The sequence below is a fragment of the Rana temporaria genome, chromosome 6 (assembly GCF_905171775.1).
Source record: "Rana temporaria chromosome 6, aRanTem1.1, whole genome shotgun sequence".
Lineage (NCBI taxonomy): Eukaryota > Metazoa > Chordata > Amphibia > Anura > Ranidae > Rana > Rana temporaria.
In genome coordinates, this window is record NC_053494.1 from 205,407,490 (window position 1) to 205,432,129 (window position 24,640).

The 24,640-nt window shown below is 46.1% G+C and overlaps 1 protein-coding gene across 2 annotated transcripts in view; it reads left to right on the forward strand.

Moving 5' to 3' along the window:
- The window catches only part of PTPRN (protein tyrosine phosphatase receptor type N), a 159,420-nt gene that overhangs the window by 106,397 nt on the left and 28,383 nt on the right, over positions 1 to 24,640 (forward strand). For both annotated transcript variants that reach the window (XM_040358136.1, XM_040358137.1), the window contains 2 exons: positions 390 to 454; positions 23,194 to 23,406. In XM_040358136.1, coding sequence (XP_040214070.1) covers positions 390 to 454; positions 23,194 to 23,406 — 278 coding nt within the window. The remainder of the gene's footprint in view (positions 1 to 389; positions 455 to 23,193; positions 23,407 to 24,640) is intronic.

Sequence of the window (24,640 nt, forward strand, 5' to 3'; positions counted from 1 at the left end):
ACGTCGCTGCTGTGTCGCGGCCGGACTCCTGGAAGTGGGAAAGGATACCTGTCCCCCCTCCCCCCGAATGGTGACAATTGTGGCACTTTAGGTTGGAGCTCCGCTTTAAGTGTCACTGTATGGCTTCAGGGGAAAAATCTGGTCAGTTGCCCTGCCAAATGGGGCTGGGCTGTGTGCCAGAGCTGTGTAAATCTTAGGACAGGATGGAGAGAAATACAAATCCTTTGACAGGTAGGACAGCTTCTGTATATGTATTTAGCTTTTTTACCTGGAACTCAGTTGTACTCAAGCATTGCAGCATCAAACATCGAGTGTCACATAAAGCTGACAATCTAATAGTTACGGGTGTTTTATCCCACATCCCTAAATCACTTTCTTTTTTCTTTCAGTGGCTCTGAAGTCAGACCTACAAACCGAGACGGGGGTCAAGATTGTGCAGACAGGAACCGGACAGGTGAGGGTGACCCAAGTTTGCATGACCTCTGCCTAACATCCTTTATCTTTTCATCTCAAACACTTTACTATGTGGGATGTATAGAAAATATTATACACCATGATGACAATGCCTCAGGCTGCAAATTCTGCTAAGTGCACCTGCTTCATAATATATTTTGGCCCAGATTCACAAAGCACGTATAACAAGTTACGCCGACGTAAGTGCAAATGTGCGCCGACGTAGTTTGCTTACGCCGGCGTAGGGTGTGCGCACATTTAGGCTGGGTGCATGGTGCCGCTCCCATTGATTAGCCATTCAAACATGCAAATGAGAGAAATACGGCGATTCACGAACCTGCGTGCGCCCGACGCGAGGTGCGCGTAAGTTGTACGTCCGGCGTAAAGTTATGCCCCATAAAGGAGGTGTAACCCGGCAGCAGACATGCAAAGGTCTGCACCAGGGAACTCAAGCCGGCGTATTTTCCGTTGGACGTGTCTGGCTGGGCGTAGGTTACGTTCACGCCGTACGCAGTGATCCGGCGTAGTTTAGGCAGTTCTTCCGACGTGGTTGTGAGGAGGCGCAGGGGGATGTGTCCACGTCACGGCGCACGCGCAGTTCGTGATACATATCTGGCGCTCGGCCCATCATTTGCATGGGGTCACGCCTCATTTGCATGGGTCACGCCCACTGCCACCTACGCCGGCGTACGCCTTTGAATCCCACGCCAGCGCAGCGTTGGGAGCACTGGCTTGCTGAATACATTGCCTGTCTCTCTGCGCTGCGTTGACGTAGCGTACATTGGTTACTCTACGGCGGCGTAATGTGCGCCCACACTCTGTGAATCTGGGCCTTAGTGTATATGTATGTATTTGTGTGTGTATATATATATATATATATATATACACACACACACACACACAGTATCTCACAAATGTTAGTACACCCCTCACATTTTTGTAAATATTTTATATCTTTTCATGTGACAACACTGAAGAAAAGACACTTTGTTATACAAGCTGTACACTCACTACATTGTAACAGTGTAAATTTGCTGTCCTCTCAAAATAACTCAACACACAGTCATTAATATGAGAGAAGAGATAACCGCTCAGATGAACCAGAGAGCCAATCTCCTTAAATCCGAACCATGGGTGCCGGCAATGCAATGGAAATGCAAACTTGAAGAAAGAAAAGCTGGGACAGCCGCACTCCAAAAAAAGTTTCTTTTTAATAACAATTGGTCACAAAATTACATGCCACGGCCAAAAGGATCAGAACAAAACTGACGCGTTTCGCACTGTATCTCAGTGCTTATCCAACATGATAACGACCCCAAACACACCTCCAAGAAGACCACTGCCTTGCTAAAGAAGCTGAGGGTAAAGGTGATGGACTGGCCATGCATGTCTCCAGACCTAAACCCTATTGATTATCTGTGGGGCATCCTCAAACGGAAGGTGGAGGAGCGCAAGGTCTCCAACATCTACCAGCTCTGTGATGTCATCATGAAGGAGGGGAAGAGGACTCCAGTGGCAACCTGTGAAGCTCTGGTGAACTCCATGCCCAAGAGGGTTAAGACAGTGCTGGAAAATAATGTTGGCCACACAAAATATTGACACTTTGCGTCCAATTTGGATATTTTCACTTAGGGGTGTATTCACTTTTCTTGCCAGCGGTGTAGACATCAATGGCTGTGTGCAGAGTTATTTTGAGGGGACAGCAAATGTACACTGTTATATAAGCTGTACACTCACTACACAACATTGTAGCAAAGTGTCACTTCTTCAGTGTTGTCACATGAAAAGATATGATAAAATATTTCACTTTGTGAGATACTGTACATACACACCGATCGCCCATAACTTCATGACCACCTAAAAAAGAGAGAGAGTTACCGCTCCAGGTGGATTGTGTTAGGATGATCAGTATGGTCTCAGGAAATCAAGGGTGCTGGCAATGCACAAGGCAACAAGTAGAAAGAGGAAATATGGACAGCCGCACTCCAAAAAACCTTGATGGTTGTCTTTATTTATTAAGAGGAAACATGCACTACATGTCACAGCACACGACACAGGGGTAAAACCACTGACGCGTTTCGCACTATTATCTAGTGCAGGGATATGCAATTAGCGGACCTCCAGCTGTTTCAAAACTACAAATCCCGTCATGCCTCTGCCTCTGGGTGTCATGCTTGTGGCTGTCAGAGTCTTGCTATGCCTCATGGGAATTGTAGTTCTGCAACAGCTGGAGGTCCGCTAATTGCATATCCCTGATCTAGTGCTTAATCATAGCTGTATCACCTACCTAACATTGAGTAGGTCACACTTTTGCCGCCAAATCAGCTCATCGAGGCATGCACACTTGGGGATGATTTATTAAAGACAAATAGACTGTGAACTTTGCAAAGAGCAGTTGCTCTAGAGCTTAGTAAATGAGCAGATCTGCTGACTTCCATCATCCAATCATGTGCAAGCAGAAATTCAGTTTTTTTAATTTTCCTTGCATGTCATTGGGTATTCTTCGCAAATTGAAGCTTTCCCTCAGTTACTAAGCTGGTGCAACTGCACTTTACAAAGTGCACAGTCTATTTGCCTTTAGCCAATCAATCCCATAAAATCCAACAATGGTTCCATAACAAGGTAAAGTGGTCACAATATTAATCACATCTCTGAGAGATGAGCAGACAGGCAGAAACAATAGGTGACTCAATTAACAATGGGGATGCAAACCTAGAAGGTACACAATGGGAGAGTTACAAACTTGTGTAATCTGTCAGAAGACAACGTTCCAGCAGTCTGATACAGTGGTATTAATTTATCTTCATAGATTTCTTGAGGGATATTGTTGAGAAATATTACTGTTCCAAGTGGAGGGCTTCTCCAACTCAGTCTGCAGGAGGGTTATCATATTTCCTCTGGCCCTTACCCAGTACAAGATTAATATTACACCTTTCCATCCACTCCAGAAGGGAAACGTTATTGTCCTTATTCAGAGAATTAATCCAAGCCTCGCTCTCAGTGTTCATGGCGTGGTTGTCCATCATTGGAGAATGATCTGCTCTCTCCATGGGCCGTAATCGGTGGGTAGGAGGCTTGCCCCTAGTCCCCGCCAAAAGTTCCTGTCCTGGTTGGGTCTGTCACACATTCCTCTTGGAAGACATTTCACAAGATTTAGAAGATGTCTGTAGAAAATTGTACTGATTAAAGTGATTTGTAAAGTCTCGTTTTTTTTTCTATAAAAATAACAAACATGTCATACTTACATCCTCTGTAATGGTTTTGCACAGAACAGCCCAGATCCTCCTCTTCTCAGGTCCCTCTTTGGCTCTCCTGGCCCCTCCCTCCTATCGAGTGCCCCCACAGCAAGCAGCTTGCTATGGGGGCACCCAAACCGAGTTGTAACTCTGTGTGTCCATTTAGACACGGAGCCCTAGTTCGGCCCCCTCTCTCCTGATTGGTTAACTGACTTTTATTGACAGCAGCAGGAGCCAATGGCGTCGCTGCTGTTTCTCAGGCAATCAGGAGGGAGAGTCCTGAATGGCTGAGACACTCGTGCAACATCGCTGGATAGAGGGGGGGCTCAGGTAAGTATAAGGGGGTGCTGGAGTGGCATGCATATCTTAATGCATAGAATGCATTAAGATAAAAAACCTTCTGCCTTTACAACCACTTTAAGCCAAAAAAACATTTGTGAGCTCAGGTACTGATGTTGGATGAGAAGACCTGGCTCACAATTGGCACCATACCAATAGGGTTAAGATCAGGGCTCTGTACAGGTCACGCGGGTTGCTCCACACCAAACTCATCAAACCATATCCTTGTGGAGCTGTCTTTGTACACAGGGGCACAGCCATACTGGAACAGAAAAGTGCCCTCCCCAAACTACTGCTATGAAGCTGGAAGTGTCCAATGGTCTAAAATGTCTGTATATATGCCGTAGCATTTACCGTACCCTTCACTGGAAGCACCTGAACTCAATCGTATGGAGGGGAGACCACATACTTTTTAGCTGTATAGTAGATGTGAAGTTCCGGTCTCCACAGCTTTTGGGCATCTGGTCGACATCTGATTCCAACACTGTTATTTTTTGTTAAACATGAAGTGCCCTTTGCTGCCAGTTTCATATATAGCTTTTTACAACGTTGGTGTATATTGGGGGTGTTCCTACATATAATGAAAAATTCTCATCGCAAAGCCAACCCAGGGCCACTGATAAGGTAGTGCAGCCAGCCATCCTGTACTGGGCCGAGAGTCGGCTCTATTCGGCGCCTGCGCCCGCCGTGTAGAGCTAACTGCGCAGGCGCCATATAGAGCCGACTCGCAGGCCGGCTATTTACGGAAAACTGGTGACGCGCCTTATGCGCCTTGGGAAGTTTTTCACCAGACGTCAATCATCTAACCTCTGAATAGGAACGCCCAGTCCCGCGCGAATCAGAACCCAGAAGCCGGGGGGGGGGAAATAACAATAAAACAGTATGTACGGCGGAAAAAAAAAAATACCAGCATACTGTAGATGTCGGAAGTATGCTGGATGTAATGTTATATAATTGTTTTAGGGTGAAGCTCCACTTTAAGAGGGGGGCCCAGTCACCTGCTGAGCAGAAAGGCTGGCTGTATTGTCTTATTGCAGACACTAATCCTCTTCTGTCTTCCCCTGCAATGCTGCCAGCTTCTCCCTCTGACTGCACTACCGGGGAGTGGTTCTAGCACGTGGACCCCTTCCATCTGCTGTCCAGGCCCCCCTGTGTGACCTTTTCCCCCCCGCAGCATTGATGGCTTCCCTCCTCTCCTGCCGCCAGGTGCTGCGGGCACCCAGGAGGATGTTTTAGGATGGAGAGCGGGGGAAGGGACCAGTAAATATATAATTTTTTGGCCCCTTCCTTTCTTGAATGAACACATGGCTAACAGAGGAGAGAAATAAAAATTTACTTAAAAAACATAACATTAATAAGTCACCGGGACCAGATGGCTTGCACACGAGGGTCCTTAACCGGTTAACGCCCGCCGCATGTACATGTACGTCCACAGAATGGCACGTACAGGCATATGGGCGTACATGTACGTCCCCGCCTTTCCGCTAGGGTGACCACATTTCCAAACTACCATTCAGGGACATCCTCCCTTCCAAATAATCAGCTTGTGCTGTAACGAATCACAGCACAGTGATTGGACACAAGAGGCGGGATTTATGATTTCTCCAATCACAAGCAGGTGGCGGTGATTGTGCTCCTCCAGGCATCCACCGGCCAGGACAAGTACTGTCGGTGAGTAAAGCCATGATGTGGCGGCCTTTTTTTGGGGCATTAGATTGCCCCGTGGCTGTGTCAGTTTCATTCAGGGACACTGTATTGTCCTGAAATGAATGTGCCCGGGACAGACCTGCAAAATGCAATCCGGGACACGTGGTCACCCTACTTTCCGCGGGTCGGGGGTCGATCGGGACCCCCCCCCCCCCCCCCGGTACATGCGGCGGTCGGTAACCCGCGGGGAGCGATCCGGGACGACGGCGCGGCTATTCGTTTATAGCCGCCCCATCGCGATCGCTCCCTGGAGCTGAAGAACGGGGAGAGCCATATGTAAACACGGCTTCCCCGTGCTTCACTGTGGCGGCTGCATCGATCGAGTGATCCTTTTATAGGGAGACTCGATGACGTCAGTCCTACAGCCACACCCCCCATCAGTTGTAAACACACACTAGATGAACCCTAACTCCTACAGCGCCCCCTTGTGGTTAACTCCCAAACTGCAACTGTCATTTTCACAATAAACAATGCAATTTAAATGCATTTTTTGCTGTGAAAATGACAATGGTCCCAAAAATGTGTCAAAATTGTCCGAAGTGTCCGCCATAATGTCGCAGTCACGAAAACAAATCGCTGATTGCCGCCATTAGTAGTAAAAAAAAAAAAAATGAATAAAAATGCAATACAACTATCCCCTATTTTGTAAACGCTATAAATTTTGCGCAAACCAATCGATAAACGCTTATTGCGATTTTTTTTACCAAAAATAGGTAGAAGAATACGTATCGGCCTAAACTGAGGGAAAAAAAAATGTTATATATAGTTTTGGGGATATTTATTATAGCAAAAAGTAAAAAATATTGCATTTTTTTCAAAACTGTTGCTCTATTTTTGTTTATAGCGCAAAAAATAAAAACCGCAGAGGTGATCAAATACCACCAAAAGAAAGCTCTATTTGTGGGGGGCAAAAAAAATTGTTTGGGAGCCACGTCGCACGACCGCGCAATTGTCTGTTAAAGCGACGCAGTGCCGAATCGCAAAACCTGGCCTGGGCATTTAGCAACAAAATGGTCCGGGGCTTAAGTGGTTAAGGAACTCAGTCAAGTAATTGCCAGACCATTGTTCCTAATTTTTATGAAAAGCCTACTGACTGGAATGGTACCAGCTGATTGGAGAAAAGCCAATGTAGCTCCAATATTTAAAAAAAGGGCCAAGATACATCTCTGGTAATTACAGACCAGTTAGCCTAACATCAATAGTATGCAAACTCGTGGAGGGAATGATAAGGGACTATATACAAGATTGTAGTAGTGAAAACGGTATCATTAGCAGTAATCAGCATGGATTCATGAAGAGTCGTTCTTGCCAAACCAATCTATTAACCTTTTATGAGGAGGTGAGCCGCCATCTAGATAAAGGAAGGCCCGTAGACATGGTGTATCTGGATTTTGCCAAAGCATTTGACACAATTCCCCATAAACGTTTACTGTACAAAGTAAGGTCAGTTGGCATGGACCATAGGGTGAGTATATTGCATGAAAACTGGCTACAAGGCCGAGTTCAGAGGGTGGTGATAAATGGGTAGTACTCGGAATGGTCCTGGATGGGTAGTGGAGTCCCCCCAGGGTTCTGTGCTGGGACCAATCCTGTTTAATTTATTCATAAATGACCTGGAGGATGGGGTTAGCAGTGCAATCTCTGTATATGCGGACAATACTAAGCTAAGCAGGGCAATAATTTATCCGCAAGATGTGGAAACCTTACAAGAAGATCTGAACAAATGAATGGGGTGGGGCAACTACATGGCAAATGAGGTTTAATGTAGAAAAATATAAAATAATGCATTTGGGTGACAAAAATATGAATGCAATCTATACACTGGGGGGAGAACCTCTGGGGGAATCTAGGATGGAAAAGGACCTGGGGGGTCTTAGTAAATGATAGGCTCAGCAATGCCAAGCTTCTGCTAACAAAGTAAACAGATTATTGACATTAAAAAGGGGATTAACTCCAGAGATAAAACGATAATTCTCCCGCTCTACAAGACTCGGGTCCGGCCGCACCTGGAGTATGCCGTCCAGTTCTGGGCAACAGTCCTCAGGAAGGATGTACAGGAAATGGAGCGAGTACAAAGAAGGGCAACACTAATAAAGGGTCTGGAGGATATTAGTTATGAGGAAAGGCTGCGAGCACTGAACTTATTCTCTCTGGAGAAGAGACACTTGAGAGGGGAGATGATTTCAATGTACAAATGCCGTACTGGTGACCCCACAATACGCATAAAACTTTCCCGCGAAAGGGAATATAACCACTTAATGACCTTGGGTGTTTTTCAGATTTGGCGTTTACAAGACTAAAACAGTTTTTTTTTTGCTAGAAAATTACATAGAACCCCCAAACATTATATTTTTTTGTCTAACACCCTAGAGAATAAAATGGCGGTCATTGCAGTACTTTTTGTCACACCGTATTTGCGCAGCGGTCTTACAAGCGCACTTTTTTGGGAAAAAAATCACTAAAGTTAGCCCAATTTTTTTACATATTGTGAAAGATAATGTTACACCGAGTAAAATGATACCCAACATGTCACGCTTCAAAATTGCGCCCGCTTGTGGAATGGCGTCAAACTTTTACCCTTAAAAATCTCCATAGGCGAAGTTTAAAAAACTCTATAGGTTGCATCTTTTGAGCTACAGAGTAGGTCTAGGGCTAGAATTATTGCTCTCGATCTAACGATCGCGGTGATATCTCACTTGTGTGATTTGAACACCGTTTTCATATGCGGGCGCTACTCACGCATGCGTTCGCTTCTGCGCGTGAGCTCGTCGGGACAGGGCGCTTTAAAAAAAAAATTGGGGGGTTTTCTTATTTATTTTTATTTATTTTATTATTTTTTACACTGAAAAAAAAAAATGGATCACTTTTATTCCTATTACAAGGAATGTAAACATCCCTTGTAATAGATAAAAGCATGACAGGTCCTCATAAATATGAGATCTGGGGTCAAAAAGACTTCACATCTCATATTTAGACTTAAATGCGAAAAGAAAAAAAAAATGTTGTTATTTAGAAAAAATTACATTTAGAAAAGATTTCTTTAATCAAGAGCACCTAAGTTGGCTCCCCCCCCCCCCCCCCCCCAGCATTTCCACTGATCCCTAATCCTTAATCCCCACCAACACTGCCACTCATCCCATTCCCCCCACCAAGGAGTAAGAGAAGGAATAAAAAAAGAGAATACATGGAAGGGAGAGGAAAAAGGGGGAGAAACAAAGAAAAAGGGGGAGGAATAACAAGAGAGACGGATGAGGAAAAAAAAAAAAGAAACTAGGTTAGAGATAGATAAAGAGGAAAGAAAGGAGAACAAAGAGAGAAAGTGGTACATCCTAAAATGTACCACAAGGGGGTGCAATACTGTATGAGTGGAAGGGACTCAGGGAGCGCAAATGACTTGTCTTGCCTTGGGTGCTGACAACCTACGCTACAAAAATAATTTTACTGTTAGGGGTCCCCACACCTTGGGAAATTTTATCAAGGGGTCACAGCACTAGAAAGGTTGAGAACCACTGGTTTAGATCAAAGCATATTCATGTGTTAGAATGGCCCAGTCACAGTCCAGACCTAAATCCCATTGAGAATCTGTGGCAAGACTTGAAAATTGCTGATCACAGACGCTCTCCATCCAATCTGACAGAGCTTGAGATATTTTACAAAGAAGAATGGGAGAAATGTCCCTCTCTAGATGTGCGAAGCTGGTAGAGACATTCCCAAAAAGACTCGCAGCTGTAATTGCAGAGAAAGGCGGTTCTACAAAGTATTGAATCAGGGGGCGCCATACAAATGTACCCCCCACACTTTTCACAGATTTATTTGTAAAAAATGTTGAAAACCATTTATAATTTTCCTTCCACTTCACAATTATGTGCCACTTTGTGTCGGTCCCTCACATAAAATCCCAATAAAATACATTTACGTTTTTGTTTATCACATGACACAATGTGGGACATTTCATGGGGGGTATGAATACTTTTTCAAGGCACTGTACAGGTTTAGGTAAAAGTAAAAGCTGGATGTGGGATTATGGAACAAATTTTTAACCACTTCCCGCCCAAGGACGTCATATGACGTCCTGGACTTTCAGTGGGGATATCTGAATGATGGGTGCAGCTACAGGCATCATTCAGAAATCCATCTCTTCAGCCGACGAATCCCTGCACCATAAGAATGATCATAGCGGCGGTTCCGCCGCTTGATCGTTCTTATAGGCGGCGGGAGGGGACGCCCCCCCCTCCCGCCGCCATCCGGTGCTTCTCCGGGCTCTCCTTTGCCAATCGGAGACCCGGAGAAACGATCCGCCAGCGTCCGATGGAAACCATAGACTAGACTGGTGACCAGATGGTCACCAGTCATCTCTATGATCGTCGGAGGCCCGGGCGCGATGTTATGACGTCACGCCCGGGTCCTGGAATGTAAACACAGCCGCAAACGCGGCTGAAAGCATTAGATCGGTGAATTTTTTTTCACGATCTAATGCTTTCCAGCCTGGAGGAGAGATGTGAGGTCTTATTGACCCCGCATCTCTCCATAAAGAGTACCTGTCACAAACTATTCCTATTACAAGGGATGTTTACATTCCTTGTAATAGGAATAAAAGTGATAAAAAAAAAAAAAAAATGACAAAAAAAGTGTAAAAATGAAAGAAATTGAGTAAAATAAAAAATAAAATAATAAAAAAAAAATTTTTTAAACGCCCCTATCCCCAGTAGCTTGCGTTTAGAAGCGAACACACACGTAAGTCCCGCCCACATATGTAAACGCCGTTCAAACCACACATGTGAGGTATCGCCGCGTGCGTTAGAGCGCCAGCAACAATTCTAGCACCTACTCTGTAACTCTAAATTTGTAACTTGTAAAAAAAAAATAAGCGACGCCTATGGAGATTTTTAAGTACTGAAGTTTGGCGCCATTCCATGAGTGTGCGCAATTTTAAAGCGTGACATGTTAGGTATCTATTTACTCTGCGTAACTTCATCTTTCACATTATACAACAAAATTGGGGTAACTTTACTGTTTTGTTATTTTTTAATTCACAAAAAAAGGCGTTTGAAAAATTATTGCGCAAATACTGTGCGAGATAAAAAGTTGCAATGGCGGGCATTTTATTCCCTAGGGTGTCTGCTAAAAAAACATATATAGTGTTTGGGGGTTCTGAATAATTTTCTAACAAAAAATGTATGATTTATGCATGTAGGAGTGGCAGTCGGGATGTTGTGTGTCTGGATGTGACAGTCGGGGATGTTGTGTGTCTGGATGTGGCAGTCGGGGATGTTGTGTGTCTGGATGTGACAGTCGGGGATGTTGTGTGTCTGGATGTGGCAGTCGGGGATGTTGTGTGTCTGGATGTGACAGTCGGGATGTTGTGTGTCTGGATGTGACAGTTGGGGATGTGTGTCTGGATGTTACAGTCTGGATGTTGTGTGTCTGGATGTGACAGTCAGGGTTGTGTGTCTGGATGTGGCAGTCGGGGTTGTGTATCTGGGTGTGACAGTCGGAAATAATGTATGTCTGGATGTGACACTTGGGGATGTTAGGCATCTGGATGTTACCGTTGTGGATGTTGTGTGTCTGAATGTGACAGTCGGGGATATTCTATGTCTGGATGTGACAGCCGAGGATGTTGTCTCTCTGGAAATGACAGTCAGGGTGAGACAGTTAGGGATGTTGTGTGTCTGGATGTGACAGTCGGAGATATTGTGTGTCTGGATGTGACAGATGAGGATGTTTTGTGTCTGGATGTGACAGTTGGGGATGTTGTCTATCTTTATGTCACAGTCAGAGATTATGTGTGTCTGGATGTGACAGTCGGGATGTTGTGTGTCTGGATGTGACCGGTGAATGTTACATGTCTGAATGTGACAATCAGGCATGTTGTGTATCTGGATGTGACAGTTAAGAATGTTACGTGTCTGCATGTGAGAGTTGGATGTTGTGTGTCTGGATGTGACAGTTAGGAATGTTACTTGTCTGCATGTGAGAGTTGGATGTTGTGTGTCTGGATGTGACAGTTAGGAATGTTACTTGTCTGCATGTGAGAGTTGGATGTTGTGTGTCTGGATGTGACAGTTGGGAATGTTGTTTGTCTGCATGTGAGAGTTGGATTTTGTATGTCTGTATGTGACAGGTGTGATGTTACATGTCTGAATGTGACAGTCAAGGATGTTGTGTGTCTGCATGTGACAGGCAGGATGTTCTATGTTCGGATACAACAGTCAGGGACGTTGTCTTTCTGGAAATGACAGTTGGAGACATTCTGTGTCTGGATGTGACAGTCGGGATGTTGTGTGTCTGGATGTGACAGTCAGGGAGGTTGTGTGTCTAAATGTGACAGTCAGGGACATTCTGTGTCTGGATGTGACAGTCAGGGATGTTGTGTGTCCGGATGTGACAGTCGAGGATGTGTGTTGGGGACATTCTATGTATGGATGTGACAGTCGGGGACATTCTATGTACGAATGTGACAGTCGGGGACATTCTATGTATGGATGTGATAGTCGGGGACATTCTATGTATGGATGTGACAGTCGGGGACATTCTATGTATGGATGTGACAGTCGGGGACATTCTATGTACGGATGTGACAGTCGGGGACATTCTATGTATGGATGTGACAGTCGGGGACATTCTATGTATGGATGTGACAGTCGGGGACATTCTATGTACAGATGTGACAGTCGGGGACATTCTATGTACGGATGTGACAGTCGGGGACATTCTATGTATGGATGTGACAGTCGGGGACATTCTATGTATGGATGTGACAGTCGGGGACATTCTATGTATGGATGTGACAGTCGGGGACATTCTATGTACAGATGTGACAGTCGGGGACATTCTATGTACGGATGTGACAGTCGGGGACATTCTATGTACGGATGTGACAGTCGGGAACATTCTATGTATGGATGTGACAGTCGGGGACATTCTATGTACGGATGTGACAGTCAGGGACATTCTGTGTACAGATGTGACAGTCGGGGACATTCTATGTACGGATGTGACAGTCGGGATGTAGTAGATCTGCTCTCTGTCGTTGCTGTTTTAGGTCCCTGTCTTATCGTATTGATTACAGGTTAATGTGGGGGATGGGCTCTCGGTAGGGGGGTAGGGGGGGGGAGGTGTCATCCAGCTGCAGGGATGGAGAAGGAGGGGGGGTGAAGATGGGAGTTGTTGCTCGGTCTTTGGATGGGGGCAGGGAAGGAGGACGCTTTTTTTTTTGTGCGGTCACGCCTCCCCTCTGTAACATGGAACTGTTGTCATGGTAACCTCTTTTGATGTGACAAGTGCTGTGATTGTGACGGAGAAGGGCGATATTCTAGGGAGCTTACGGTGGCGGGGAGAGGGTACCAGATCCCCATCCTCCACACACTCTTCCCTGCCGCTCCCATCTCCGTCCTCCATCACTGCCTCTCCGCCCCGGGGACTCATCATCCCATCTTCTCCGGGGGCCCCTGACCCGTCTTTTGTGTGCCGCCTCGCTCGTACTGCCCATCCATAACCTCCTTCTACCCGTTCATTCCACTAACTGTCTTCTCTGCCCTCCTGAAAGCCTCCATCCTCCTCCATCCTCACTTTTCTCCCCTCGTTCCTCCATTCTCCTCCATCCTCACTTTTCCCCTCTCGTTCCTCCATTCTCCTCCCTTCTCACTTTTCTCCTCTCGTTCCTCCATCCTCACTTTTCTCCTCTCGTTCCTCCATCCTCCCTTCTCACTTTTCTCCTCTCGTTCCTCCATTCTCCTCCATCCTCCCTTCTCACTTTTCTCCTCTCGTTCCTCCATTCTCCTCCATCCTCACTTTTCTCCTCTCGTCCCTCCATTCTCCTCCATCCTCCCTTCTCACTTTTCTCCTCTCGTTCCTCCATTCTTCTCCATCCTCCCTTCTCACTTTTCTCCTCTCGTTCCTCCATTCTCCTCCATCCTCCCTTCTCACTTTTCTCCTCTCGTTCCTCCTCGCCTCCATCCTCCCTTCTCACTTTTCTCCTCTCGTTCCTCCATTCTCCTCCCTTCTCACTTTTCTCCTCTCGTTCCTCCATTCTCCTCCATCCTCACTTTTCTCCTCTCGTTCCTCCATCCTCCCTTCTCACTTTTCTCCTCTCGTTCCTCCTCGCCTCCTTCTTCATTCCCCGTCCTCTCTATTCCGCCCTGTCTCGTTCGGCAATGTGTTTTTTTGTATCTCTGTGCCGTGCGGCTCCCATTCCCTCTCTGTTAGATGTTCTCCAGGCCAGATCATTGTGTGTGTGTGTGTGACATGAATAAGATGCGGGGCCCGAGATCTCAGTATTGTCCCCGTGTCCCCCCCCCCCCTCCTCCCCCTTGGAGGACTCTTTAAGGAGACCGCTCTGGCCGAACAGCTGCAAAATTCACAGCGCCTATTAGGTAAGTTCTGTGGAAGAACACTTGTTCTTTTTTTTTTTTTTCAGCTCCCCTCCACCGCTGTCTGTGGAAGTGGGTGGGGTCTTAAAACGTAGAAAAGCATCTTATTGATTATGACTATTGTTCCCGTTAATTGCATCATCTTTTTTGCAATTTTTTTTTAATATAAAGCCACTATTTCTAAAGTTGTTCATTCTGACCTTTTTTCCTTCTGTTGAAGATGTTTTGCTGTTGTTGTCATTATGACCTTGAGAAAGATCCAGTGACCATCCAGTGATGGATTGCAAGCTCTGCGGTCTATGGGGGTGATCGTAGATGTCAGGACAAGATGTGGTTCTTTAATTCTTGAGGAGCCACAAGTCCTACGAGGTACCAGCAAAATGTGGGACCCAATGTCCTACCAGATCCAACATTCGGGAACCAAATGTTCTACTGGATCTAACATATTGGAACCAAAAGTCCTACTGGATCTAACATATGGGAACCAAATGTCCTACTGGATCTAACATATGGGAACCAATGCCTAGATTCAGGTACGTTGCCGCAACTTTGCAGCGGCGTAGCTTAAGGCATTTAGGCTACGCCGCCGTAAGTTAGCGAAGCAAGTACATGATTCACAATGTACTTGCCTGCTAAGTTACGGCGGCGTAGCCTGAAGCGGGGGGGCGTAAGCGCGCCTAATTCAAATGTGTGTAAGGGGGCGTGTTTTATGTCAATGGGGCTTGACCTTACGTTTTTGACGTTTCTTTCTAACTGCGCATGCGCCGGGCGCCTAGATTTCCCAGTGTGCATTGCGGCTAAGTACGCCGCACGGGCCTATTGATTTCGACGTGGACGTAAACGCAGTAAATCCCGATTCACGGACGACTTACGCAAACGGCGTAAAAAATTAGAATTTCCACGCGGGAATGGCAGCCATACTTAACATTACTATTCCAACTAGGGCCTAGCTCTAACTTTACGCGGCTTATCTCTTACGTAAACGGCGTAAAAGTACTGAGTCGGCCGGGCGTACGTTCGTGAATCGGTGTATCTACTAATTTACATATTCTACGCCGATCGCAATGGAAGCGCCACCTAGCGGCCATCCAAAATATTGCAACCTAAGATAGGACGGCGCAAGCCGTCGTATCTTAGATATGTTTAAGTGTATCTCTGATCGAGAATACACTTAAACATAAGTCAGCGTAGATTCTGAGTTAGGTCGGCTTATCTACTGATAAGCCGGCCTAACTCTTACTGAATCTACCTACAAATGTCCTACTGGATCTAACATATGGGAACCAAATGTCCTACTGGATCTAACATATGGGAACCAAATGTCTTACTGGATCTAACATATGGGAACCAAATGTCCTACTGGATCTAACATATTGGAACCAAATGTCCTACTGGATCTAACATATTGGAACCAAATGTCCTACTGGATCTAACATATGGGAACCAAATGTCCTACTGGATCTAACATATTGGCCCAGATTCACGTAGAACCGCGTATCTTTGTGCGGGCGTAACGTATCCTATTTACGTTACGCCTCCGCAACTTTGACAGGCAAGTGCCGTATTCTCAAACCAAAGTTGCGGCGGCGTAGCGTAAATAGGCCGGCGTAAGCCCACCTAATTCAAATGTGGTAGATGTGGGCATGTGTTATGTAAATTTAATGTGACCCCACGTAAATGACGCTTTTTACGAACGGCGCATGCACCGTCCATGAAAGTATCCCAGTGCGCATGCTCCAAATTAACCCGCAAGAAGCCAATGCTTTCGACATGAACGTAAATGATGCCCAGCCCTATTCGCGAACGACTTACGCAAACAACGTAAAACGTGAAAAATTCTACGCTGGCCCGACGTCCATACTTAACATTGGTACGCCTCATGTACGCCTCATATAGCAGGGGTAACTTTACGCCGGGAAAAGCCTAACGTAAACGGCGTATCTGTACTGCGTTGGCCGGGTGTACGTTCGTGAATTGGCGTATCTAGCTGATTTACATATTTCTAGGCGTAAATCAGCGTACACGCCCCTAGCGGCCAGTGTAAATATGCAATTATGATACGATGGCGTAAGAGACTTACGCCGGTCGGATCTAATACAAATCTATGCGTAACTGATTCTAAGAATCAGGCACTTAGATACGACGGCTCGGACTCAGAGTCATGACGGCGTATCTGGAGATACACCGGCGTAACTCGTACGAGAATCCGGGCCATTGGAACCAAATGTCCTACTGGATCTAACATATGGGAACCAAATGTCCTACTGGATCTAACATATGGGAACCAAATGTCTTACTGGATCTAACATATGGGAACCAAATGTCCTGCTGGATCTAACATATGGGAAACAAATGTCCTACTGGATCTAACATATGGAAACCAAATGTCCTACTGGATCTAACATATTGGCCCGGATTCACCTAGAACCGCGTATCTTTGTGCGGGCGTAACGTATCCTATTTGCGTTACGCCTCCGCAACTTTGACAGGCAAGTGCCGTATTCTCAAACCAAAGTTGCGGCGGCGTAGCGTAAATAGGCTGGCGTAAGCCCGCCTAATTCAAATGTGGTAGATGTGGGCGTGTGTTATGTAAATTTAATGTGACCCCCAGTAAATGACGCATTTTACGAACGGCGCATGCGCCGTCCGTGAAAGTATCCCAGTACGCATGCTCCAAATTGACCCGCAAGAAGCCAATGCTTTTTCGACGTGAACGTAAATGACGCCCAGCCCTATTCGCGAACGACTTACGCAAACAACGTAAAACGTGAAAAATTTGACGCTGGCCCGACGTCCATACTTAACATTGGTACGCCTCATATAGCAGGGGTAACTTTACACCGGGAAAAGCCTAACGTAAACGGCGTATCTGTACTGCGTCGGCCAGGCGTACGTTCGTGAATTGGCGTATCTAGCTGATTTACATATTTCTAGGCGTAAATCAGCATACACGCCCCTAGCGGCCAGTGTAAATATGCAGTTAAGATACGATGGCGTAAGAGACTTACGCCGGTCGGATCTAATACAAATCTATGCGTAACTGATTCTAAGAATCAGGCGCATAGATACGACGGCTCGGACTCAGAGTTACGGCGGCATATCTGGAGATACGCCGGCGTAACTCGTGTGAGAATTCGGGCCATTGGAACCAAATGTCCTACTGGATCTAACATATGGCAACCAAATGCCCTACTGGATCTAACATATGGGAACCAAATGCCCTACTGGATCTAACATATGGGAACCAAATGTCCTACTGGATCTAACATATGGGAACCAAATGTCCTACTGGATTTAACATATGGGAACCAAATGTCCTACTGGATCTAAAATATGAGAACCAAATGTCCCAGCAGATCCAAATTTGGGAACCAAATATCCTACTGGATCTAACATATGAGAACCAAATGTCCTAGCAGATACAAATTTAGGAACCAAGTGTCCTAGCAAATTCAAATTTGGGAACCGTATGTCCTAGAAGATCCAAATTTGGGAACCAACTGCCCTAGCAGATATAAATTTAAGAACCAAATGTCCTAGCAGATCCAAATGTGATAACCAAATATCCTAGAAGATCCAAGTTTGAGAACCAAATGTCCTTGCAGATCCAACTTTTGGGTGTCGCTTCTGCTGGGACTTAAAGTTCCACATCCACTGGATCTGGCATTAGATTGGCACATGATTGGTGTGAGGTTTCCTCATACGGAAACAAAAGATTTTGGAAAGCTGATGGTTCTGATTTTGGACAATTCTCGAACTGTATGTCTATATACAAGTCTAGATCAGAGTACAGTGATAGAATAGAGATGTGGCCTAGCAATTCCAACCTTTGGCTGTCATTGCTGCTGGGACCTATAGTTCCTAGACCTGGCTCTAGATTGGCACGTGACTTGTGTGAGGTTTCCTCCTACAAAAACAAGACTTTGGAAAGCTGACGGTTTTGATTTTGGCCAACTTTGCAACTGTGTGTGGGAAAACAAGACCAGATCAGAGAACAATGATGACATAAAGAGTTGTCCTAGCAGTCCCAACCGTTGGCTGTCAGGGCTGCTGTGACTTATAGTTCCACTTTTGCTAGAGCTGGCTTTAGCTTGATGCATGGCTGATGTGAGGTTTCCTCCTATAGAAACAAAGGATTTTGGAAAGCTGATGTTTCTGATTTTGGCCAACTCTCGAACTTTGTGTATACAAAGTGACCAAAGTACAGTGATAGGATAAAGAGATGTTCTAGCAGTTCAAACCTTTGTCTGTCAGGTCTGCTGGGACTTATAGTTCTACTTGAACTAGATCTGTCTTTAGATTGACACGTTACTGGGTTTAAGGTTTCCTCCTATGGAAACAAAAATTTGGGGAAAGTTGATGATTCTGATTTTGGACAACTTTTAAACTGTGTGACCCGGATTCAGGTACATCGGCGCATCTTTGTTCCGGCGTAGCGCATCTCATATGCGCTACGCCGACGTATCCCAGAGAGGCAAGCTGAGTATTCACAAAGCACGCGCTCCCTACGTTGCGCCAGCGTAACGTAAATCTTTCAGCGTAAGCCCGCGTAATTCAAAGTAGGTGGACGGTGGGCGTGATTCATTTAAATGAACCGTGACCCCGTGCAAATGATGGTACGAGCGGCGCATTCGCCGTACCGTGGACGCATCCCAGTGCGCATGCTCAGAATCACGTCTAAAATACTCCATAAGATACGTCGAATCACTGCCTACGACGTGACGTAAGCTACGCCCAGCCCTATTCACGTAGTCCTACGTAAACAACGTAAAATTCTACGGCTGTTCCGTCGTCTATACCTTTGCATGGGATGCGCCTTTAGGTGGAATAACTTTACGCCAGACGTACGCCTTACGTAAACGGCGTAGATTACAGCGAAGGGCGCAAGTACGTTCGTGAATCGGCGTATCTAGGTCATTTACATATTCAGCGCGTAAATCAATGGAAGCGCCCCTTGCGGCCAGCGTAAATATGCACCCAAGATACGACGGCGTAGGAAACTTACGTCGGTCGTATGAAGCCTATTTTCAGGCGTATCTAGTTCTGTGGGTACGGCGCACAGATACGACGACGCAAATTTACACTTAAGCGGCGTATCTCGAGATACGTCGGCGTAAGTGCTTTCTGAATCCGGGCCATTGTGTACAAAGACCAGATTAGAGTACAATGATAAGATAGGGTTGATTGGTAAGGTTAATGTTAGCATAGAAAAGGTTATTTCAAAGGACATCCCAACGTTTGTGAAATCGCCATGGCTTGATTGAAGGAGAGGACCAGAAGTGACTGTTATGCCGCGTACACACAACCGTTTTGCGGGTTGTAAAAAATTAAGTTTTTATGGGTCTAGAAAAAACAATGTTTTTTTCAACCCGATCATTAAAACGGCCTTGCCTACACACGATCGTGAAAAAAAAAATGCTCTAGCAAAGCGCGGTGACATACAACACGTACGACGGCACTATAAAGGCGAAGTTCCATGCGGATGGCGCCACCCTTTGGATGGCTTTAGCTGATTCCGTGTTAGTAAAAGACGATTTGCGCTTTTCTGTCTGTTACAGCGTGATGAATGTGCTTATTCCATTACGAATGGTAGTTTTACCAGAACAAGCGCTCTTGTCTCATAACTTGCTTCTGAGCATTGTTTAAAACGTTGTTAAAAATTAGGTGGTAAGGAGGAGGTATACAAGGTGGTGTAGTACCTAGTAAATTCAGCCAGAATGTCTTCCTGAGAAAACAATATGGCCCGGATTCACAAAGCACTTGTGCCGACGTATCTCAAGATACGCCGCGTAAGTGCAAATGTGCGCCGTCGTATCTGTGTGCCGAACCCACAAACTAAGATACGCCTAAAAACAGGCTTCATCCCGCCGACGTAACTTGCCTATGCCGGCATAGCGTGGGCGCATATTTTGGCTGGACGCATGTGGCGCTCCCATTGATTTTCTATTCAAATATGCAAATGAGGGAAATACGGCGATTCACGAACGTACGTGCTTCCGACGCAGGCTACGCGATGTGCGCGTAAGTTGTACGTCCGGCGTAAAGTTAAGCCCCATTAAGGAGGTGTAACCCAGCAGCAGACATGCAAAGGTCTGCACCAGGGAACACAAGCTGGCGTATTTTACGGAGTTTACGTTGGACGTGTGTGTGGCTGAGCGTAGGTTACGTTCACGCCGTAGGCAGTGATCCGGCGTATTTTAGACAGTTGTTCCGACGTGGTTATGAGCATGCGCAGAGGGATGCGTCCTCGTCTCGGCGCATGTGCAGTTGGTGATACGTATCTGTCTGGCGCTCGGCCCATCATTTGCATGGGGTCACGCCTCATTTTCATGGCTCACGCCCACTTCCACCTACGCCAGCGTACGCCTTCGAAAACCCAGTGCAGTTTTGGGAGCACTGGCTTTGTGAATTCCATGCTTGCCTCTCTGCGCTGCGTTGGCGTAACGTATATTATTTGCGCTACGGCGGCGTAATGTCCGCCCGCTCTCTGTGAATCTGGGCCAATATTTCCCTCTGTTGTGAGAATTTCAGAAACTACCATGAGAGGTCTGTCATGTTGGGCCATTAGTGCCAATGATTAGCTTTTTTTGTCCCCAAACTCAAAGTATTCTTGTCTACGAGTTTGTATACCAAGTCTAGTGACTTCTGAAATATCGAGGTGTAGCTTTTCGCCGAATTGATGAGAGATGGTCAAAATTTTCAGTAGTAGGAGAGGAGAAGTATTGGGTCAGGGCACACTCGACTTTAGTCTGTAATGTGGAGGCGAGAAGCCCCTGTTCAGCCCTAACAGCAGCAAATACTAATATATATTGCCACCTGCTATAAGCTTTAAATTGCATCCCAAACAGTTTCAGGGAAGGCAGACTCTGCATTATTCTCCCAAAGCTCCCGCACTTTAGGGGGAATAAGCTCCTGGGATGTCTTGTGATTAATCCAGTTAGGTTGCAAGTGCAAGAGGGCCTGGTTACGTGTCCTCTGGATCCTCAGGGTCAATTTCAGGGGGCTATGATCAGATAGATCAGAGGGGAGGTAGCATGCTTCTTGGACCTCATTGTGGAGAGCCAGATTCGCAAAGGCCATATCTACTGTATATCTGAGGAGGTTTGGCAGAAAGCCATGAATAGGTCCTATCCTGAGGATGCAGCCACCTCCACACCTAGGTGAAATTAGCTGCCTGTGACCAAGTCAGAATTAAAATTGTTCAGGGGTACCGGTCTGTCTAAGTCTTGTGACAATATGGCGTTAAAGTCACCCATGAACAGAATTTGTGCGGGGCAATGTGGAGTCAGCCTCTCCAACCTGTGCAAAGGTTGTATCTGGCTGGGGGGCAGTAAATAAACATCCACTATAATATACCTCTGATTCCATATAGAGATCACCAGCATCACAAATTTCCCGTAAACAGGAACTGAGTCAACAAAACTTTGTACTGCTTTGAAAGTGCTCCGCTTCCGAGATATGCGGTAAGTGCCAGGATCGTACACTGCAAAATGCAGATTTGTATTCTGTTAAGGCGACTTGATGAGGTCTTAGCGAGATTCCAACCAGGTGCCCACCGCCGCCAGGGTTTCAAAGGAGCACGTGGTGCCGCCATCAATGAGTCTAAGCTTGCTGGGGTACAGGAGGCTGTATTTCAACCCACGGTCCTGAAGGCGCGTTTGGATCGCTGTGAAGGAACGCTGGCGCTTTTGCACTTAAGAGGAGTAATCCGGGTACAGAGATATTTTGGTGTTGTCATGGGTCAACTTGGGTATATTTCTGGTTGCCGCCAGCATCCTGTCGTGATCCCGGTAGTTTAATAACTTAATCAGAAAGGGCCTAGGTGGGGCTCTAGGTATCGGTGTCGTTGTGGGGACCCTGTGAGCAATTTCCACTGCAAACATAGGAGGGAGGTCAGTAAGTCCTAGCAAGGTGGTGAGGAACTGCTCAGAAAATTCTGCAGGTTTGGTGCCCTCAGCCCTTTCGGGGAGCCCCACCACCTGCAAATTGTTGCGTCGGAACCTGTTCTCCATATCCACTATTTTTTCTTGTAAGGGCTGCACTTGCTTTTGGAGGATACGCAGCTCCCTGGAGTCAGTGTGGACTGTGTCCACCACCTGAGATATGCGTTTCTCTGCTTCAGACAGCCGGGAGTGGAATTTTTCCATATCGTCCCTGATGAGGTATACTTCCGTCGAGATCAATTTTGGAAGTCAGAGCTTCCTTGCATGAGGTAATAGCGACCATGTATACCATGTTTGCAGGTGCCATCTGAGTGCCTGCATAGGCTCTGGAAGAGGAGGAGGTAGACCGCGTGGTCAAGATGGCCGTCATGGGGGAAGTGCAAACAGGGTCCGACATGTTCCAGCAAATTTCGGCTTACCAGGAGCCATCTGGGAATAGGCGAGAGAGCCCAGCTGAAGGAGCATCCATAAAGCATGGGATTTAGGCGGTGGAAAGTCCAGTCCGCAAAGACAGGAGAGCCAAAAGGATCAATGAGTAGCGGAGCTCAGCTACAGCACATCTTCCTCGATTCACATCTGGCCATGCCCCTTCCTGGTATTCCTTTAGATGTGCTGCAGACTTTAGCTGTGCATTCCGTTGATCAGTTGCTTGATTACACTGTAATCAGCAGAGTGCACAGGTAAAGTCTACGGCACCCAGTGGCCAGCAGGGAGGAGCATGCATGTCTAAAGGGATGTCGGGGATGTGTTCTTTCCTGTAATACTCTAGGCAGGGTTTTGTGATGTTTACAGGATTCTGCTGGCCCCTCCCACCAAACCTGTGCAAAGATCTGCAGATAGTCCCAGTGATGATGATGTGTAGCTATTTCATGAAAACTTTTAATTGCATGTTGATCGGGGAAAGGGGGGAACAAGGGATGTATTATATGTGCACATTACACTTCAGCTTTAAGCTTACCCCAGTAAGATCATTAATGAGGTGATTTGTGATTGGTTACACTTTGAATATCAGTAATGCTCTTCCTACTGCTTTTTTGAGTATATATTTAAGTCTTCCATTTGTACACAGTGTTAATGTTACATTAACCAGTCAAATATTTCTGCAATATTCCATGTTAAATCAGATCTGTTCTCCACCCACAGCGCAGTAACGGCACCACCTACCCGCACGCCACTCACTTTGGGGATACCTTCCGGTTTGTCCTCCTAATCTTTATTGCCTTGGCTTGTATTGCTGGGATAGTCATCGCCTCGGCTGTCATCTTCTGCCTCCGCCAACATGCCAAGCAGCGGGAGAAGGAACGATTGGCCGGACTTGGCCCTGAGGGTGGTGGAGACTCCACATATGAGTACCAGGTAAACAATTGAATGGAGCATGTGTATAAAATAATCTGTTATAACTATTAAAGTGCACCTGTAGCCATTTTTTTTCTCTGGCAAGATCTCCCTTCATTTCCTGTCTTAGGCACAGAGGAAATAAGAGGAAATCTCCCCAGATGTGCCCAATTGGATGATCACCCTAAAATATCACGGCACATCTTGTTCAGATAAACAAGACAATTTAATCTCACCAACAAAAGAAGTGATGTTTTAAGGCTACTAGGGGCCTCTTCCACAGGCAGCAGTTACCACTGGCCAGTCCGCCCCAAGTGTCCATTGATTCATTCCGTTGGTGACTTTAAAGTGTCCTGTCTGGCTCTATAAACATGGTGTGCTGGTGATATCTTGGATTGGACTTATGCTTTGGTGGCACCATATGGCATTCCATCACATCACCTTCCAATGAGTGGGTCTCATTGCTGTATGGAGTGCGCTGGACTCTTTGTAGATATGGCTTAATTGGTAGATTTCTCGTTAACTCCTGTTCCGGTGACAGCTGTAAAATGTTGTATTAGGGTAAAGGTAAATGTCCCCAGTAGGGCCAATGACAGCAGCACATGCTGCCAGAATCTATTAACCTACAGTTTTCTGGAAAAGCTTTCCATAAAGATTTTGGAGTGTGTGATCTGTGGGAATTTTTTTCCCATTCACCAAAAATAAAAAATTTAAGGTCAGGTACTGCTTTGACTCTGTAAAGGCCATTTGAGTTCCTCCACACCAAACTCATCAAACCATGGGTTTATGGAGATGCTGGTTGTGAAGACCTGACTCATTCCAATTCATCCCTAAAATTTTGAGTAGCATTGACATTAGAACTCTGTACAAGCCACTCAAGTTTCTCTGCACAAAACTCATCAAATCATGTTGTTATGGAGTTGTTGGTTGAGAAGACCTTGCTTGTTCCAATTTATCCCAAAGGTGTTCAGTGGGGTTGAGGCCAGGGCTCTCTGCAGAACACTAAAGTTCCTCCACTCCAAACTTATCAAATCATGTCTTTATACAGATTTTGGGAAGACCATGCCCGCTCCAAATCAACCCAAAGGTTTTCAGTAGGGTTAAGGCCAGGGCTCTCTGCAGGACACTCAAGTTCCTCCACTCCAAACTCATCAAATCATGTCTTTATGCAGATGTTGGTTGGGAAGACCATGCCCACTCCAAATCAACCCAAAGGTGTACAGTAGGGTTGAGGTCAGGGCTCTGTGCAGGACAT